The following is a 17,381-nucleotide window of genomic DNA, read 5'->3' as shown; positions in this document are numbered from 1 at the left end:
TCTCTCTGGCCTACATTGAAAAATGGAGCAACAGAGATGTCCAATCCCCAAAACATCTGTCAGCTGCCTGTTTGACTGGTGAAATTAGACTTTGTTGGCAAAATGAGTTCCTTTTCACAACAGGACAATTTCCATCATCCAACTTTTCTAAAAGATTCAACTTCTTTGTCTTGTTCTTTGGTCGAACTCAGGGACGCCGCCTGTCAGTCATCCAGCGGCTCAGTATTCAGCAGCTTCTTCCATCTCTGGTGACATGGTTGTGCTAATTAAACATGGGATTCACAATGATTCTTCCTCGGTGCTCTCCACGTACATTAGCATCTGCAGAAGGCTCTTCAGTAATCTCCTTCACACAGGAAGAAGTGCAATGAGGAAGTGGAGCTCACAAGCTGCTAATTAAACCAAACTATGCCTACTTCCCTCTCTCCGCCTTTGCACAACGAACCCTCTAATCACTTCTAACTCAATTTAGAAGCAAGTAATTGATGCACACGTGATGATGCGTGAAAGATGAGAAACACTACCAGTTTAGATGTTAACAATATTTGCAGTGAGGACCGACCATCTGATTCTGGAGCTATTCTACTGCTAAAATTCTACTGCCTCTAAAGTAGTATTGTTGCGTTTGGCCATGTCAGAAGCAAAATGTTGGCATTTGTGGACAGTTATGGGCTAATCAGTTGGATTTATCTATTTGCTGTTGAGCAGTTTTTATTGCCTGTGTTAAAATGTTTTGCTATTGGAAGTCAACTGCTGCCAATTACCCCATTGGCTTTGTCTCCATGCACCATACTGCCATAAATGTAGCCTTTCATTCTCTGACATTCAACAAGAATTAAATGTATAGCAGCAGTAGCAGCAGCAGGGAATGGTGCCATCCTTTTTGGAACCTCGAGGTGTAGCTTCCAATTTAGAAGTGCTGCAGCTATATTTCACATGTCACTTTCCAATTAGACATTTTATGCTGAAATCATACACTCTGAGCAGTCACAGCATGTCATATTAAGATGTTATCCAATTGTTAAGATACCCCAGTATGCCTTCCTACAAGTTCTCCTCTCTTCTCCGTCTGTAGTGGCTCCGATAATGAACCACAGCTCCAGCAGCTCTTGTGAATCTGAGCGCTAATACTGTGCTTTGATTTGATTTTTAGCCCTACTGAGAGAGGGCAAATAGAAAGAGCTGTGAATGAAATGCAGTAGGTTTACCCAAGTCAAGTAAAGCCCTTAGGCTTTAATTTACTGGCTAAAAACATGAATTTATTTTCCAAAAGGGTTCCTCCTCCAGTTGATGTTCCAGTTTTCATTTACATATCTCTGGAGAGGAACATCCAGAGATATTTTAATTTCAATGAGCTGGTCTTTGGTAGCTTTAGCTTCAGGGACAGCATGGTATGATTTTACAGATACCCTGATATTTGAAAGTAAAATGTTCTGTCTTATGTTCTAAATTGTTACCTTTTCAAACTAAGCATTATTTCATTTTTGTTTACATTTAATTTCATTTGGTCTTTTTTTATTTGTTTGGCTACTTTATTAAGTAAGTCTATGAAAATATGTTTTTCAATTTTCTCTTAAAGATGAAATACACTGTCAGATGCAAAATAAGCAAAGTATGAGGGAAAGACATTGGTTTATTTGCTTTATCACCAGTATTTGGTTGTGGTTTGATGACTGACTTGACTGATATTTATAGTGAAGAGTAACTCTGTGCCTTGCAGTATTTACTGTCAACATACTTACTTTACTCAACATACTGTAACTTTAACTTGGGAAGATTTTTCTTTCCAATTCAATAAGGCTTTTAAAAAAAAGAGAAAAAATGACACTGGTGGATTGAGCTCCCCACGCCATGGTCCTAATGAGCAGTCATGTTATCACAGAATGCCGAGGTCAGAGTTCAGTTTTCCTTCTGCATTGACCTCACATGCCAAGAGATTCAGCTGATCTCTTTAAACCAGGCCCCATTAATTATAAGAAATGCCAACATGCCTCTTTACATGTTGTAAAGGCTAACTTTTATAGGAATTGCTAGTCAATAAGGACCATGACTACTTTGTATGGGCAATGGTAATGGAGTTGCCCCAACGTTATTATAAGCTGACATTTGATTGCTTTTCTAAACCTCTTTCCTGCTAGGTTGTAGCTGCCAGTTGTCGAGATTGTCATGAGCTATAATGATTGCTTTGGGCACATAACACCACTCAGGTTCTACACAACCTCGCTCATACCGACATTATAATTGTGCATACACAATTTCTATTAAAATTTCTGACATATTCAGAGATTTCTAATCAACCTAAGTAACCTTTGCTTAGAGTTACAGTTCTTAGGTAAACATTTCTCTGGCCGGAGGCGGGGGTCTGAGCCAATCGACTCATTTGTTCTGTTTGAAAGTGATTGCTGCCGAGTGGAGACTGCTTTAATTTGATTGATGTGTGGTTCACCAAGCGGTGGATTTGGTTGTAATTACTCTTTGTGCTCACCGTGATAAGGAAATTAATCAAGCCATTATGTTGCTCCCATTTTATCATCAGGACACAATAATTGAATAAAACAACCTCACTTGTCTTCAAAGTCACTCTGGCACGCATGGTACTCACCCGCTGCAAGGGTAAAGGCCTCGCTATTCTTGATTGGCTGATAGTGAGGCAAAGATGATGAGTGTATTTCATATTCACAAATGATGTAGACATTTTAATTGGACTAATCAGAATCAGTTCTTTTAATTTAACTACAAAGCCATGTTGCGAACTTTGCATAGTCCATGCAACTAAATGATCCCATTTGTTTTGAGCAAAAATCAGGGAGTGCATGGACCATGGTAGAAAAAAAAAAGTACTTGTACCGAAAATATCAGCGGGTAACATTAAGTAAATATGCATTAACAATAAGATCATGTTTCAGTGGCATACAACTTAATGGCATTTAATGTATTTGTTATACCGATGCACAAGTAACATTCCCTCTTTTTACTTTTTACTTTCTGTGTCCTCCTCTCATTCCATGACTACTGTTCTGCTGGTGTTCAGTGTTACATTCATAGCTCAAGAAACTTCTATGTATTATGCATTACATTTCTTAAAAGTACTGCAGTATGTTACTTAATTACTTGTTGGAATAAAATAATTCATTACAATGAATTATGATGAAATTGACCTTACACTTATTATCATGTAATTACCAGTTTACAATATAAACCTATATGCTACTGTCCCACATATCAACACAACAACACCTAATGGTTGTGTGCAAGCATTGCGTTAGCATGCTGTCTGTGCAGTGGGTTGCAAAAAGCCAAAGTTGTGTTAGCAGAACAAAGCAATTGTTTCTGTCCTGGAAGTAATTTAGTATAGTGAAATGTAACATTACTGCGTTACTGAAAAATGCAATCTGGTTACAGTAACATATTACTTTGTAACTTACTTTGTAATGTCTTGTACCCAGCACTGCTGGTGTTGTAAATGCACCCAATGTACTTTGGCATCAGTGTCTTGACATACAAGCCTCAGTAATACAGGACACTGACAAATATTGGATTAAGTCACAGGTCTGGTAGTTAGTCGACTTTTATTTAAGACTTCACTTGCCTATTAATTTTGTTTTTGCACACAATTTTTGACTTTTCTTTTCACTCACTGGTTAGTTTTAGGCACCAAAAACTACTTGGTTGAGTTTGGTGAAAGACTGTGGTTTGGTTTAAAACATGCCTCTTCAGCCTGGTGAGTGAAAAATATCACTTAGTGCATTTAAATGTGATGGCCTGAGTTCAGTTGGAGTCCAGGTATCTTTGGGAAAGAGAATTCTTAAATTTATTGTGAAACACTGACTAATTTAACCTCTTTTGACTTTAGAGGTTTACAGGGAAATCTATCTTTTATAAAAGCCGCTGGTTTCATCTTCTGTGATGCAGTTTTTATGCTCATCAGGTGCTTTTGACTAAAAAATATGATAATTCTAAATACCAGTGCATAAAAACAGTTCACAAGTTGCTTAAATGAATTACTTTTTAATGCACTCTGTAGGAAGCTTTTTTAATAATAAAAAACGTGTATTTGTAGATAAATCATGGTCCTTAAAATTAAAAAGAAAAGAGAAAACTTACTCTCATCATTACATGATAGCAGCCTAAGGTGCTGTCAAAGCTTTATGCTGAAATTTAATGTTAGACTTGGAGCAAACTAGCAAAGACGGAAAATTGCCTGGAGCCACTGATACCTCATAGCTGGGGCTTACATCTTTGATATTCACTTCTATCATTCTGCCTTCCCTTCATGCGTAGTATGGAAGAAGAGGCGGCCAATTTAGCGCTGATCTCAATCCCCCAAAAGGATTTGCATCCAAAGCTGCAATTTAGCTGGTAGGAGAAATGTCACCAAAAATCTATTACCCATCTGCGCACATTTAGGAGAAAAATTGCCTCCCCTGTGGAGTGAAAACATTAGGTGATTTTGGTAGCTGAAAGAAATGAAACCACATTTTAACGTGGGCTGACATGTTTTAGAGAGCATGCTTTCACAATAGAGGCCATGGAAACTGGACTGTCACAGCAACATATGGGGGTTATTTCACTTTGCAAAATATATGCTCATATTTAGAAGCTCATTTAAATCAGTACTTCATAATTTTATGCCATTTCCTGATTGTGAAACTTCTAGTGCTCAAACCAGCAACTTTCTGCAGTGTTAATGAAGTGGTTGGGGCTCATGTGGCTAATTGTTTAGAACTAGTTAATTGCAGGCCTGTTTGTGTGTTTCTTCAGCTGAATGATTGCCTCAAAAATCTCTTGACATTTAATCTATAACACTTGACCTAAAAGTATCCACTTTAACTTTTCATTGAACAGTTTTAGCAGGTCGTGTGTGCCTTAAGACTTAACCACGTGAGAGATGTGTTTCATTCACTTTGTGGGGATTTAATTGCTCGCTTCTGTCCTTTGGATGGTGATAAAGTTGCTCTCCACTTGAGTCTAAAACATAGATAAACACTCTCAGTATAAATTAAAGCAAAGTGACTTGGGACCACAGTGTTGGGATTTTAATTGTGGTAGTAGATCACCTCTTTCTCTAGTAATTATCTCAACTATCATCACTCCTGTAATAATGATAATCAATTGCTCCCAGTCACTGTGACAGGGATAATGAAAAGTTTATTAGCTACCCTGAATCTCACATGAGTAGTTGGAAACTCTTAAATCATTTACGGAAACAGAAAAAATTAAAGCATCACTTCTGCACTGTTGTCAGTCTTTTTCTGATTCTTTTTCTCAGGGTGAAGGTCACACAAGTCCTCCCTCATTCTTTGTTATCTTTTACACTTTTCTTGACATGTCTATAAGCTAGTGAGTTAGAGGGGAAACCCTCCACTCTGAATAATCAGGGTATTTGGGCTGTTGGACTAAGGGCTACTTCACTGTATAGGGAGGGATTGTTTATACCAATACATGTGCTGCTGAAGTAAAGATTTTTTATGAGCACTTTACTTGGTGTTAACAATTAACTTGATGGGGGGAAATGCTTAACAGTAATCTTCTTCAGCCTTAAATCCTCTTCCTTTGTGTCACAAAGTGACATATCATCCATCGAGCGCCAGATGTTGTTTTCCTGTTGTTGCTTTAGCATTAGCAGTATTGATCTTTCCACGTATCCCTTAACTTGCTTGGCGCAGTTTGTTATTCACTTGCTCCATTAGACATGAGTCTTCTTGGCTCACTCACTCAGTAAGACGGTGCACCTGTGAGGATGGCATGGCAACCAAAATGAGAGGAAAGTCAGCCAATATGGATTTTTGAATGCTGGATCCTAGATTGCATTAAGGTTCCATACTGGTACTGGTTTGTCGTTGCTTGTTGTTGCTTAAGACAAAATATAGTTATGAAACTTGTCATATGGGGATATTAAAAAAGGCTAACTATCTGCTTGCAGGAGTAAAAGCAAATAGTTGAAATATTCCTGTAAAACTGTTAATATCTCCCCAGTTAGCAAGAGTTCATAATGAAGCGCACCTTCTTTGTTTGCTCTTTTTTTTTGTAAATTCAAAAGTACATATGGATACTACTTGTATTAATATAATTGCAAATATGTGTAATTAAAGCTTAATTACGCTAGCAGCAGAGGCTGTCAGGGTACAATCATTTATGCTGAGAGACCATAACACAGCAGCGAGGGAGTGCATTTATCTGTTTGTGCTTTCAGGAGATCACAGAATAGAAAATGCACAAATTCCCCTTGGGTGTCTCTTAGCGCTATCTTGTAAGATCTCATTCTGTCACAGTGGGGTATCTATACACGTATGGTTTAGAAGGAAAAGGTTGCATTCAAGTGATGTGTGTTTTGTTGTGTCCCCAAAGAAGCTCTAAACTGACACGGCTCTGAGCGCTCTGAAGCTGCCACAGAAGCTTTGCTGAATTGTCAAGCAGCAGTTTTAATCACACGTGTTGAGTAAAAACTTGATTTGAAATAGCAGAGTTCGGATGAAAACATGAAAACATCTAGCAGAATTTAATTGCGTCAGCCGAGAATGCGATCTGTATTAATCGTCAGAGAGACGTTTGACACATTTGAAATGCAAACATCAGAGCTGTGCAGCGGTGTTTTGCAGGTGCATGGGTTTAATGGTTGGCTGCATGCTTCTCGCACACCTGTACAGTGTCAGCCGATGTTATGAGTTTGAGACCCCCAACTGTGCGCTGGCGGTGTGTAAAGCAGCTGGCAGATTACTGTCTAGCTCCTGGCAGACATTGTAGCAGTTTATCTCAATTTTACATCGTAAATGGGGTGTGGACAATGAAACTGTACACAAACTATGACGATCCTTCTGTGACTCTAGCTGTCTGTGATGTTTTATGATTATCTCAGCACACAGCTGAAAGTAGAAGTAGGAAAACTTGCCAAAAGATTTTACTCTATGGGAAACTTATAATCTACGCCGCAAATAACAATTCTCCTCACACATTTAGTTGAACTCATCTTACAGTGTTGGTCTTCTCACCACAGTGTTTTCATTCACCATGCTGCCTTCTGTGAACATATTTTGTCACATTCGCCTGGGACCTTTTTATGAGTTGATGAGGATCAAAAAGCAGATGATATCCCAAAATAAAGCAGCATACTTATATTTTGAATTATAATTATATGATATGATATCAAACCACCCATCTCTAACTGAAAGTTAAACAGATGGAATGATGTCCTCTGTTAAAACCATACAGGTCCTGCTTTAGGGAGGAGCCCGTCTTTCCCTGCCCTGCACCATCATGGCATTAGATATTTTAATATTAATACGGAAATTTGATAATCATTTATTTCAGCCAATTACCTCTTGCTTGATATGTTGATATAGCTACTTCTGCATCTGTTGACCACACACAGTCCCCCATTCAAATTTGGAATTGTGCACAGGGGGAAATCACAGCCACTGGGCCTTAAAAAAAAAGCACTGTCATCTTGTTTGCAGCATGTTTTTGTGTACCATCTGTCCGTGTCAGCATCAGTGGTGAACGATGGAGCAAGGGAGCCTCACGTTGAGAGGAGATAGACTCTCCCTCTGTGACAAAGACTGGAACAAGAGTTGATCACAGCATGGTCACTTCTCGCTCCCTCCCGAAACACAGCCAAAGGAGATGTTCTGCAGCACACACGTTCAACTTGACGCACATAATAAAAGAAAGAGTTCAAAAAGTCAAAAAGTGGGATGCTACCCTCACTTTGAATTTTATCAGCCCGCTAAGTCTGTTGTGATCCCTCCTGCAGATATGGCTCGTTGGCACTGTACCAGGCTATAATGTGTAATAAACAGAAAGTTACCCAAATTGTAGGGACCAACTCTGTGTTTTACATTTTTAAAGGGTATTCTTTATGCTTAGCTGAGTAGTTATGGTGACTAAGCCATTATTAGATTGTTTTAGTACATAAAATGACCTAAACGACAAGAAACAGCCCCTCAAGAAAAGTCTGAAACTTAAGTTTTCTGGGTGAAAATTGAGCTTCTCCTGTGATTCTTTCATCTATTTTTATGGTAAACAGATCCCCAGTTAATGTAATACTTTGTCATCAAGCACCTTAACTTAAGATGCACAGTATTTCTTTTGATTTGCTTTTTGTAGTTTTGGTACTTGGAAGTCTTCCTTTAAATACTTTCAACTGATGTCTGGTTATAAATTAGAATAAAGGACTTCATGTGAACATGGAAAAGAGAATAAGCACAAGGTTTGTTTTGACAGATACAAGCAGCTTGCAATAAATCCAGGTGCTTATTGTAAAATTCTAGCCATAAATTGCAGGGCCAGATCAAGGGAATGTGCATTTGTGATAGCAAAATTGATTTCATTTAAAAGTCATCAACTGCTGCTTTTAGAGTGACAGCAAATAACAAAGAAGCCAAAATGGGGCCAGTAAAAGAAAATTGCTCTTTGTTCAGGGACATAAAGTGGAGAGTTCAACAGGGCAGAGCAGTTTTCAGCTCGTGCTTGTATCTAAAGCGAATTGTGTATATTGTTAAAATACTTACAGATAGCAACATAGTTACATATAATACAGCACTATCAGGATACATTGCTCACAAAAACAGTGGAGTTATGATACAGTGATTCAGTGTGTGTGTGTGTGTGTGTATGTGTGTGTCTGTAATGACTGGCCTTTTGAGACCAATGGTGTTTTTGTACATTTTTGTAATGATCTTTTGGGAAAGTTAGCATCCACTACTTGACTCTTTTGTATTTTATAAGGATTCATAATAGGGTTGTTTTTTTTCCCCCTTTTCTTCATTATAATCACCAGATTAAGATGAACGGCCATCATTCAGTTGATATTATGTGTTTTGATTCTGGTTGGGATATTTTGCAAGTGGATACAAATTATATGGAAAACACATGACTCATAAATCATTTCTACTCTGCGTTTGTATTTTATACTGAAAATCAGTTAATGAACTGTTACTGAAGTTGTTTCACCGCTGACATTTCCCTTTGCTACATGAGTGAATAACAGCTTATGCTGTTTATAATGTCGGCTTGTGGTATGTAGAAAACGCTGCATCTTTTGTGCTTGTTTTTGTTTGATCAATAGACCAAAACTAAAAAAAAAAATCAGTTTAGAAAACAAAGCCTCAACAAAATCTATTAGTTGCTGTGTTATAGCAACAAATAATACATCTTTGAGTATGAGTTTGAGTTTTGTGTAGAATTGTAGATGTTTTGAGTCTTAGCATCCATATCAGAATATAATACAGGCCCCCATTAAGAAATGCTGAGATTACGATGGCATGTTATTCTTTACTTTACTATTTTTTTCTTCAGTGAAATTCAGTGTATTTGATTAGGCATCCTTAATACCAGGCAACAGTGTGGTCTGACATTTATTCAGCTCTACATCAGCAAGGAGAAAATTAGTCAAATCACCAGGTTATTTAAAGGTTCCTTTCCATCAGCCTTCCTTATCAGACTAATCATCCTTCCGGTGGTTGTCTTTATCTCCCCTATCACCTTTCACACACTTGGTCATGTTGCAGCACCCAGTCTGCCATTTTACATTATTAGTTCCCTGTCAGGGGCACTCCCTCTAATGCTGAGAGGCTAAGGAGAATGAAGGTGAGGAAGATAGAAAGCGACGGGCCCTGCCTGCTCGTCGCTGGGGGAAGAGGAGGAGGCGGCGTTGACGTCCTAATCTCTGGCTCTGATTATCTTCTCATTACAATCAGACGGGAGCCACTCGACGAAGAGGAGAATGTGTAATTACGCTCAAATCTCCCATGACTAAAACAGAGAATAATAAGCAGGGCTAGAACTGTGTGCTCACATCAAATCATTCAGTTTATTTAATCATTCATTCTATGCCGTATTTCACTGTAGATGAAAAGTGGTTGAATTACCCGAACACCTGACTTATGGAAAAATTATTTGGGAGCCAGAAATAATTTTCCTCACTTTTGGAAAAAAAAAAAAAAACCCAAAACAAAACAGAAAATCTGAGTGTCTGGTTTGATTTTGCATTTACGTCTTATTAAATATATCTAGGTCATAGATAAGGAAAAAACTTTAAGAACTGTTCCAGCACAAGGCAGAAAGCACCATTTCACAAAATGGCAGGCCAGCTGAGGCATGTAAATAACTGCATTTCAATTGACACATTGATTTGAATGGTAAATGGCTGACCTCCAATTTTCCTAGAGAGTGGCTGGAGGAAAGAAATGGAGGGGAATAAAACACATACCCAGTGGACCAAAGGGAATAAGGCTAACCAAGCATGTTAAATGTCCCCTCACTATTGTGCGATGGAAGCATTAGCTGTGTGGACAACTGCAAAAATCACTTGGAGAAGTTCTCACTGAAGGCTCGAGAGCAAAAACTGAATCTTATTTGTCCTTTTTTCTCTTCCCCCACAGCTCAGAAACAACAACCTGCCAGCAGCTCAAGCCTGATGAGAGGAAAGCTGTGGACACAAGGGACAGATATGGCTGCATCAAAGGAAACAGACGCAAACATCGCAGCCATCGCAGGGCCAGGAGGTGAGTTAGCCTTTGTGTTTTCACACATGCCAAGTAGCAATCCTTCAAAATCATCAGGAGGGTTTTCTGAACTAAAAGAAAACAAGTGCTTGTGAAGAGATGAGAAGGTTGAGAAAAGAATGGGCTTCAAACATGTACGATTGTTGATCAGTTGAGTTTTGTGATTAAAGTTTGTTTTGGTTGCGTCTGTAGATGATAAAGCCTTTTTAACAGCAAAACCAACACACCTTCAGGGCCTGATTCTCAACAAGAAACCCAAGCTAATCTCTATATTCCGGTGCAGGAAAAGCAAACACTCTTATCGGGGTAGGAAATACAAATGGTGTAAGGAATTCCACGCTGTGTCATTCAGATGCAAGAGTCTTCTTCACATGCAGAGAAGAACAGTTTTTAGGCTTTTTATTCAGAGTTGGAGAAATCAATCCAGGCAGAGTTGGTTCTTTCTTTCTTTTTTCTTTTTTTGGAAAGAAACCTTTTTAATTAATCTGACACCTTCAAAGCCGTTGCAGTTACACAGCAGGGAAGCAGGCAGTGATATGTAAAACATGACTCAAGCAGCATCTGAAGTGTAAGAGCGGATCATAAACATGAATCTCTTCTCTTTGGATGAACTTTACCCGGCGGCTGCTTCTCTTTGTTTTTGAATTTAACAGCAAGCGCAGAGAACACGCTGGCATGCAGGCTTCTGATAATCATTTTTCTGGTTTATGCGTGCAAGAAAAGACATCTGATAGAAGAAAGCACGGTGAGAGAGATTTATAGCATTATTATCTTTGGAACTGGGGCTTTTCTGTGAGACACCCCTCTCACCAGCAGCTCCAAGTTACAGCGTTTTAAAATTTAAATACTAAGAAATCAGAGTAGTCCTCAGTGTGCTGAGTGTACATAGTGCACATAGAACGTACACTAAAGCTCTACCATTGCTGAACCGCAGTTTTTTCATCATTTGGTTTGGTAAACCTCTTAAATGATGACTTTACCCTTTCTTATACAGCAGCTCTGCAGCGTATCCATTTCATCAGACAGTAGCAGAGATGATCTTGACTTCATGCAGGGATCTTATTGTGAAACTGTAGGTCTTACTATATGAGGTTTAGAGCAATAAAGTGAATGCATTTTCAGTGTCAAATCTTGCACAACACGGCTGCATTCAGACCAAAAAGCACAGCAATGCTAGAAGCTGCAGGAGGTTAGAGAGAATACTGCTACAAGTTCTAGCTGAGACGATGAAAGGAAGTCCACTTTGAGTAAAGCATCCATTAATTTTAATGAGATACTAAACTAAGTCAAACTCTCAAAACCTCATGCTATATCAAAAAAATAAAGAAATGAATTTTAAAAATTGTATCACCAGTAAAGTACTGTAAGATTACAGCTAAAGGTGATTAAAAACATGTTTGTTAGAGGCCATAATGAACAAGCCAGACCTCTCAGCTGTTTTGGCACAAGCCTGGTTCCTGTTCCCGTATTGAAAAATAAACAGGATTAATCATCACTCAGTTTTTATGCAGCACATATGTGGAACGAACTCCAAGAAAACCAGAGCTCTGTTTGTAATCAAGGAGACGATGTATTTATAGCATATCTACTCTACTGTCCTTTAAGCTGCCCAGTGTTAGATTTGATTTTATTCTTTCATACTTACTTATCTGTGTTTTTGCTGTTTGTTATGTCGCCCTTATATTTCACATAAATGAATTTTGTGTCCATTGTGAGGACTCTGTACTTGTTTAAGGTTTGAAGTAAATCTACCTTGTAAAGACTGCAACAATGTGTCCACACATTGTTAATTTGGACTATGTATGTGATTGATAATACAGTGGCATGCAAGATGACATGGCATTGCTGCTGCTTTCTAAATTGCATAACTGCAGGAATTTATTTTGCTTAATGTTACTTAGCAACAAATTCTTAGGTTTGTTTATCTATAATATCCACTCTTTTGCTTACATTTGATGTCTCCTGGCAAATCTTGTGGAGCCATAGATACATAGACATAGATAGATCCATAGTGCATATATCACTGCCGATTTGGTTCTATCATAACACATAATGTTTGGCAACACCGAAATCGTTTATCTAACCTTAATCAAACAATTTTACTTTCTAAATCGAAGCACATATCATACTTGGAGGCTAACCCTGATCTCTGGGGTCAAAGACTATTGTTTTGTATTTCCAAAACCAACTTCTGCCACCAATATTTGAAATCCTATTCAGTAAATTCATGAACTGTTTCTGTCATTCAAAACAGTAAAAATAATTATGTTTGTTTTCTGATTTCTCCTCAAGACCTATTTTGCAATGATTTGTATTAGACGTATATAGACATGGACTGTGAACGACACCTTTGCAAATACTAGGAATATTGGAATTAAAGATTCATTCACAGAGTCATTAACAGAAGTATACTAAGATACCAAAGCAAGTTCAGTGCACCTTGGCATTGTGTGAGCTCTGGGACACTGTTCTTCCACAGGATATTTCCTCATATGGGTGTACGGCTCTTCCTTCATTCCTCCTCCTCTTATCAAGTGACAAGTATATAAAACATCTAGAGTTGATTCCATGTCTTGAGTTTACATTTGGTATCTGGTCTTTGTGATTCTCAGTATGAGGTCCAGAGAGATGTTGATGCACATGAAGGATGTCATTATTGGAAAATTCCAAATAATGCTAGAAGAGAGATAAGGAAAACTTTAAGAGTGGCAAAATCAACAATCTGATGCAAAGGAAAATTCACTGGCCAGCTCAGCAACACCAAAGAAAGACATGAAAGATGACAGACTTCAACTAAAGTGACTGGTCAAAGAATTCATTCCTCTATAAGTTAAGAAAAATCCCTTCAGAATGTTTATCCGAGTCGAGAACACTCTCAAGGAGGTAGTTGTATCATGATCAAAGTCTAGACCATGACAGCTATGAAAAAATATCTTTGAATAGATGAAATTCTTAGAACAATGATCAGAAGGAAAAAAAAGTATAGAGAGGTAATAGTTCATGATCAGAAGCAAACAAGCAGTTAAACATGGTGGAGGCAACACTGTGGCATAGGGCATGTATGGCTGCCAGTGGAGCTGGGTCACTGGTGTTTTTCAAAGATGTGGCTACTGAAGTAGCAGGGTGATCTCTGAAGAGTACAGAGTTCTGCTTACTGCTCAGATTCAGCCAAATGTAACAAACCTGATCCGATGACACTTCACATAGCAAATGGAAAATGACCCAAAGTATACTGCAAAATCAACCCAAGAGTTTTCCAAGGCAAAGAATTGGATATTCTTCAGTGACCTAGACAGTCATCTGATCTCAACCCAGCAGAGCTGCTTTTCAGTTACTGAAGACAAAACAGAAGGAAGGGAGACCCAGAAATGAGCAGCAACTGAGGGCGGCTGCAGTAAAGGCCTTGATACTTGATACTTTCTTCAATTTGAAATCCACTGTAGAGCCATTACAATTAATAAATCAAAAACCTGCAGCATTGCTGTGTATGTAGAGATTGTACTTCATAAAGGTCAAGCTGGTAAATTCTATCAAATTATATTTATATTAAAAGACAAAAAACAAGGAAGAGAAACCCATGCACGCTGTTTTGGCCGCAAGGTCAACTAAAAAGAGGAAACATAACATACCATAAAGCCTTAAAAACACACAAAAAAGCTATGTGATTACATGATATATCCTCCACAAGCCATCAAGGTTAGATGCATGTGTTTTTTCATTGCCTTTTATTAAAATGGCTAACGAGCTAGATCCATTTCCAAATACTTTGTCTCACTTACAAAGCATTGCCTGAGAAAAATCTCTTTTGTTGAGAAGGACATTTGTTCTGTGGATTGTTATCTTGCTAATTGGCCTGCAGCAATTTGGCAGAGAAAAAAAAGTTAATTATAACATGAGGCCATAAGCCGCTGACACTGGATTCCATCTAGAAATAGTAAGTTGATGTAATGAGTAGGTTTTTGAGAGTAGTTGTTGTCAAATAACAAAAAGAGCAAAATGCAGAAGTAAACTATTTGGATTTATTTCCAGTGAATTGGGTATCGAATGAAAACAGTCTGAACTTCACTTGAAACATAGAAGTGTGTCTGGTTACAGCTGAAATAAACGTACTTCAGTGCTTCATGGGAGAGAGACATGTTTTGTTCTTTATAATAATATAGGTAATGACATCTAGGATGTAGTCACATACATGTATGGTCTTCATGCATAATCATGGCTCAGATTAAAACATCAATTCTTTAAAAAAAAAAAGTTGAATTGAATATATTTTCATCAAAAGTTCCCCAAAAGCTCCCTTTCATACACCATTGTTTCACAAAATCACCACTCCTAGTGCAGCTGGCAATTGACTGCTTTCTCGTTCTCCTTTTCATTCTCTCAACTTCATCAAAAGAAAGTGTTTCTGCTGGCAAGAAGAAATGCAAATGCTTGTCTTGTGCTCTCTTTCTACAAGGCCAGAATGGTAGAGGTGTTAATGAGTGACAAAGCGTTCTCATTACCAGGAGAGGGTACTTGGGCTTGGACTGTCTAATCAGCCCTAATGCATTTCAGTTCCTAATGCTCCCAAACTGCCGACTACTCCAAGCAGGGCCATTTATTATAGCAGGACACTCTTCTGCATCCGATGAAACAGGCACATACTCTCCAGAGCTCTGTGGTCGTATATATCAAGGGGGAGTGCAGTTTGTCACTGTCTGGATCAGTCCTGATCACACTCAACTATGTGCATGACCTCTGTTTGTGTAACAGGGAGGTACATTAAATTGGACACATAAATGGCAACAATTACCCTCCTGTAAGCATAAAAATGATTCCAAATATATCGTACATAGTTGCATCTGCAGGCATTTTGATAGCTTAAGTCAAATGCTGAGCAATGAAAATAACACCTGAATATTAGTAACATTATTCTTTTTTATTTTTAAAGGTTTCTCTTTTTAATGACAAGTTTCATTCACTTTGAAATATGTGTGTGAATATATATACACACACACACACACACACACACACACACACACACACACACACACACACACACACACACACACACACACACACTCACATTCAAAGTGGGAGGCTCACACTTTGCACTGACACTTATGCAATTAAAGTTATACTGTAGAGAATTGGAAACCTTGATCACGACAATTAGGGTTTTTTCTTCTTTTATATTGTTCCATAGCTGCTATGTACTTCTATTACATTAGAGAATCAAGTGCAACTTATTGTTGCTCTTGTACAGTAAAGGTAATTTGCATAATCCTTAAGCTTTATTTCAAATCCCCCATGTCTTTATGTCACTCTTAAGACATGCCAGATGTTTTCCAAGGTTTAATTCTCAATTATCAGTGTCTTTTTACATCACCGTTGTTTGTGGACAAGTGAACAATGCATTAAATGCCTTAACTCAAAAATAGCACTGTGCGTGTCTATTAAAGCCTTTGTTAATGGCTGTTTTATTTGGCAAAAGATTGAAACAACTGGAGCATTTGAACATGCAGGGCTAATGTTAGGCAGAAAAACACACATATATATGCTACAAATGCAGCTTCGGTTTTCACAAATATTCAGTAACTTTTACAATTAATCTTTTAGTCCGTAAGCTACTTGCTCCCTTGCCACAGCAAGTATTTCCACATGTTTGATTTGGCTCCTGTTCCTTTCCTAATGCATCCCCAAAGGGAATTTGTGTCTCTGACTTTGCTTGCCAAGCAAATGTGTTAACCACTACACCACTTAGTCTGTAAATTTCCAGAAAATATCCACAAGTTTATACCCATTATGATAACTACTTTTTTTTGTTGTTCTGTATCACCCAGATATGGTCAGTCACTCTCTCATGTATTTCCTTGCTATGAATTTCAGTCTCTTCTGCACTTGAAAGGCCCATTCAGGGGGGCTGTGGTGCTTCAAAAGACCTTCATCTTCTTTTCCACATCAGTCATTTTAAAAGAGTAATGAAGTGGACCACTGGACAGCAACCAAGCTGGTCAGCAGATGGAATACGACCATTTTCTTTCCAGTATAATGATGAATTCACACTTCAAGAGAAGAAAGGATGGATAACAAGAATATCTCACACTATAATGAGAATGTGGCTATACGCAGAACAATGTGTGCAGAAATAAAGGATCCATGAGCTACATGGAGAGATTCCAACACATTCTCACAGTCACCTGCATTTTTGGCACCATTACAGAGCGGTGGCCAGGGTAAAATATCTGTCTTTAAATTATTTGGAAACCAAAACTGAGTGTACCTCATTGCTTCTTCAAGATGTATATCGCTAGCTGCCTCTGTGCAGGGACTGGAGATGAAATTTACCTTTTGGCTATGGTACATTAAAGTATTATGCTTTATCCCTGTTAAATTCAGAAATAAATGACCATCTCCCAATCGAAATCATAAAATTGCTCAGCAGGCCCTGCAGCTCAAAAAGTGAAGGTCTGTATTTTAAGTTCAAGATCAAATCTGTGATCCTCCCTCTGAGTAAAGTATAGTGACGTTCGCTGGCATGTTATTTGTTTTATGTCTATACCAGTTTGGAAAGGATTTTTCATCCTTTTGTCACGAGATTATCTCGTATGGGACATTTGGATCACAGATAATCTTGCTTATGATTGTTGTGAGAGAGAATCATGATGCATTTATGTGCAGTTATGTGCTGCCAGTGATGAGTCATGTGGATTATTTTACCCCACCCATTCTGTCATGGTTATTTATCTGTAAATACTTTTAGGGAGGAAAGCAATACAGCAAATTCCCAAAGAATATATCAATCAGTTTCCAAAAGAAAGAAGAAAAAAAAGACTGTGACGCTGTGAATAAAATCACAATGCAATGATCTACAAATCATTTGTAGATCATTGGATATATATA

At 38.1% G+C, this 17,381-nt stretch overlaps 1 protein-coding gene across 1 annotated transcript in view; it reads left to right on the top strand.

Moving 5' to 3' along the window:
- srrm4 (serine/arginine repetitive matrix 4) overlaps window positions 1-17,381 on the top strand; it is a 61,866-nt gene that overhangs the window by 24,571 nt on the left and 19,914 nt on the right. Inside the window, exon 2 of the mRNA XM_005743051.1 lies at window positions 10,380-10,502. Coding sequence (XP_005743108.1) covers window positions 10,380-10,502 — 123 coding nt within the window. The remainder of the gene's footprint in view (window positions 1-10,379; window positions 10,503-17,381) is intronic.

Source organism: Pundamilia nyererei, unplaced genomic scaffold, assembly GCF_000239375.1.
Source record: "Pundamilia nyererei isolate P.nyererei 1_Seehausen unplaced genomic scaffold, PunNye1.0 scaffold00127, whole genome shotgun sequence".
Lineage (NCBI taxonomy): Eukaryota > Metazoa > Chordata > Actinopteri > Cichliformes > Cichlidae > Pundamilia > Pundamilia nyererei.
Note: the sequence above shows the minus strand (reverse complement) of the source record. Positions and strands in the feature narration are given on the sequence as shown.